Below are 3,073 nucleotides of genomic sequence, written 5' to 3'. Positions count from 1 at the left end.
AACCATCCTAAATCCATAAATAGGTCTATCCCATCCTTGTTGTCGTCGTGTATCTATAATTGCCTATCCCTAGATAATAAGGCGTAGGTATATTCAGTTGCCTATTTCTTAATTAGTAGGCACCATTGCAAAAGGCTCAACTAGTGATAATCTTGTCTCGGTTGTCATCGAGTGGTCCTTCGGGTAGCCCCTATTGTTGGGCGCGAACATTTGTTGGTCCTTCGGGCCGGATCGTTTAATACAAACCACGACTATGTATACGAACCATTTTTTTTTTTGTTGTCCATGATCATTATTTTTCGTTGATATTATTCTTATTGTAAGACCCAAACTAGTTCCTACATCTATAAAAATCTGTACTGTCGTCGAATTATTGTGGACCTAGAAGTTAGTGAAGAATCTCATCTGTATATAGCCCACGTACCTGCTCTCCACGAAAAATCTCGTTACTACCTGCAGTTGCATCAAATAAATTCGAACAGCAATGGCGGACGCTATTTACAACGACTCAAAGTCGCGCATTATTCGCTGCATTACCAAATTGAAATCCTTTGCCCAAGCTTCTATTGACTTCAATAATGACCGTACAAACTCTGGTAAACGAGCCAAAATTGCCAAAATGATTAGTGAGCTTGTTACTCTTCGTAATGCAGTTGAGGATGATGTCCAACGAATGGAATCAGCCGTTAATTCAAAAACAGCCCCTGACGAGATCACTGACACTAGTTAAAGTCAAAGTCTTATTACGTCATTCGATAGTCTTTATTATGAACTGGCTGCGTTCGCTGATGTTCACAAGTTGACAATGTCATCCTCGATGGACGCAGCTGCTCCATCATTTTCAAATCAAACCAGTCATCAATTATCCGCTTTTCAGTTACCTAAGCGTACCTTCCCTGTTTTTTCCGGTGAGATGACCGAGTGGCAGGGCTTTGACGATTTGTTTACCTCCATACTATCGCACGCTCCTGAACTGCCGGACGTCGAGCGGTTTGAATTTCTGAAGATGTCTCTTAAGGGTGAAGCGCTATCACTTATCTCCCATCTCGCGTTAACGGCTACAAATTACACTAGTGCGTGGAAAATATTGCGTTCCCGTTATGGCAATAAGCGTGATCTTGCTCGTATTCACCTTGATGCTCTGCTCGCTAACCAGATTGTTAAGTCCAATGATGGCTCCTCTATTAAAACTCAGATCAATACGATCTTAGAGAACACTGCTGCTTTGGACAATCTTGACTTTGTAACGCGCCAATGGAGTCCACTTCTGGTGCACATCTTTGAAAAACACCTTGATTATGAACTTCGTGCTCGGTGGGAATTGGTCGTTGGAGAAAATCATTATCCCCAAATTTCTGATTTTGTTGACTTTTTGCGTACTCATCTGCGGTCTGCGGAAATTTATTCCAGTTGTTCATCATCTAACCGACATAATAGTGCCTCGAAACCGCACACGTCAGTTAAGCAATCAAGTTTCAATCATCGCTCTTCTTCAAGCGTTCTAGCCACCACTTCTAGTAATCCATCCGTCAAGTCGTGTCCACTGTGTAATGCACCTCATTCAATAAGGTCATGTACCCTATTTACGGACAAACCTCCAAATGAACGATTTCTCATTGCAAAAACGCATAGGTTGTGTATAAATTGTCTGGGGACAGGTCACTCTTCCGGGAGATGCCCTTCAAACTATACATGTCAGTCATGTAAGAAAAGTCATCACTCGCTGTTGCACTTTAATTCTACTGCTAATAAACCAAATACCTTCGGCCCAGCACCGTCAAATACACTATCCATTAAGACGGCAGAGCCTGTGCCTGGGGCTGAGTCACATGTTACGACTACCTCATGTCTTGTTCGAGGACAACCTCAGCGCATCGTTCTATTGTCAACAGCAATAGTGGACGTCTATGCTGCCGATGGACGGCGACACGCTTTAAGAGCTTTATTAGACTCTGGTTCACAAGCTAGCTTTATCACAGAACGAGCTGCGTGTGCTCTTATGCTTCGTCTATTCCGATCTTCTGTCAGCGTTACTACATTTGCTAGTTCAGACTCTACTGTTGTTTGGGGCAAATGCAATATTAAGATGTCTCCCGCCGGTCAACAAGCCCCCTCTTTTTCTCTTGACGTATCAATAGTTCCGCACATAACTGGATCAACTCCTCGAGTTCCGGTAGCGTTTGGGCACTGGGATCACATTAATAGTCTCTCGCTGGTCGACCCATCATATAATACACCTGGCCCAATTGACTTACTACTTGGAGCTGATCTTTTACCTTCAGTGTTCCTTGATGGCACTCGAAAGGGCCAAGTTGGTGAACCTCTCGCAATGAACTCTGTTTTTGGATGGGTGCTTATGGGCCCAACGGACCTTAATGACCGCTCTTCTGTTGCCACACTTAGCGTGAATATTTCCGAACCTATTGACTCGTTAATTAAAAAATTCTGGTAACTTGAAGAGCTATCCACCACTTGCCATTTGAGTCCAGCTGACGTTGCTGCTGAGAAAATATATACCTCCACTACAACTCGGTTAAGTTCAGGCAGATTTGTTGTCACACTTCCGTTTCTGAAACCACGTCCACTGCTTGGTGACTCAAAAACACTAGCTTTGCAACGGTTCAAGGCCCTAGAATGTCGTCTCAACCGCAACAAAGACCTGCAAGATCAATACGCTGAGTTCATGCGTGACTATCTGACGGCTGGTCATATGGAGTTGATTCCATCGTCTGAACAAAGCCACCCGTTTCATTATTATATTCCACACCATTGCGTGCTTAAGCCCGATAGCCTGACTACAAAGCTTAGGGTTGTATTCAACGCATCTGCAAAAACGTCAGCCGGTATTTCTTTAAACGACAGTATGTACACAGGTCCCAAACTGCAACCTGACATACAAGTTGTCCTCCTTCGTGCTCGACTTTGGAAATACTTATTTATGGCTGATATAAGGCAAATGTATCGCCAGATTCTCATCCAACCAGCCGACAGAGATTATTTGCGGATTCTGTGGAGATTCTCGTCCACATCTCCGATTGACGAGTACCGGTTATGTACTGTGACGTACGGCACC

The 3,073-nt window shown here is 43.8% G+C and overlaps 1 protein-coding gene across 1 annotated transcript; it reads left to right on the top strand.

Annotated features, from left to right (window-relative positions):
• Positions 1–805: 805 nt before the first annotated feature.
• Positions 806–3,063, top strand: LOC111031631 (the record flags this gene model as incomplete). Its single annotated transcript, XM_022311657.1, has 2 exons — positions 806–2,448; positions 2,539–3,063. Coding segments are annotated over exons 1-2 (2,168 nt in total), but the record flags the coding sequence as incomplete, so codon positions are not given.
• Positions 3,064–3,073: the final 10 nt, after the last annotated feature.

Source organism: Myzus persicae, unplaced genomic scaffold (assembly GCF_001856785.1).
Source record: "Myzus persicae strain clone G006 unplaced genomic scaffold, MPER_G0061.0, whole genome shotgun sequence".
NCBI lineage: Eukaryota > Metazoa > Arthropoda > Insecta > Hemiptera > Aphididae > Myzus > Myzus persicae.
Note: the sequence above shows the minus strand (reverse complement) of the source record. Positions and strands in the feature narration are given on the sequence as shown.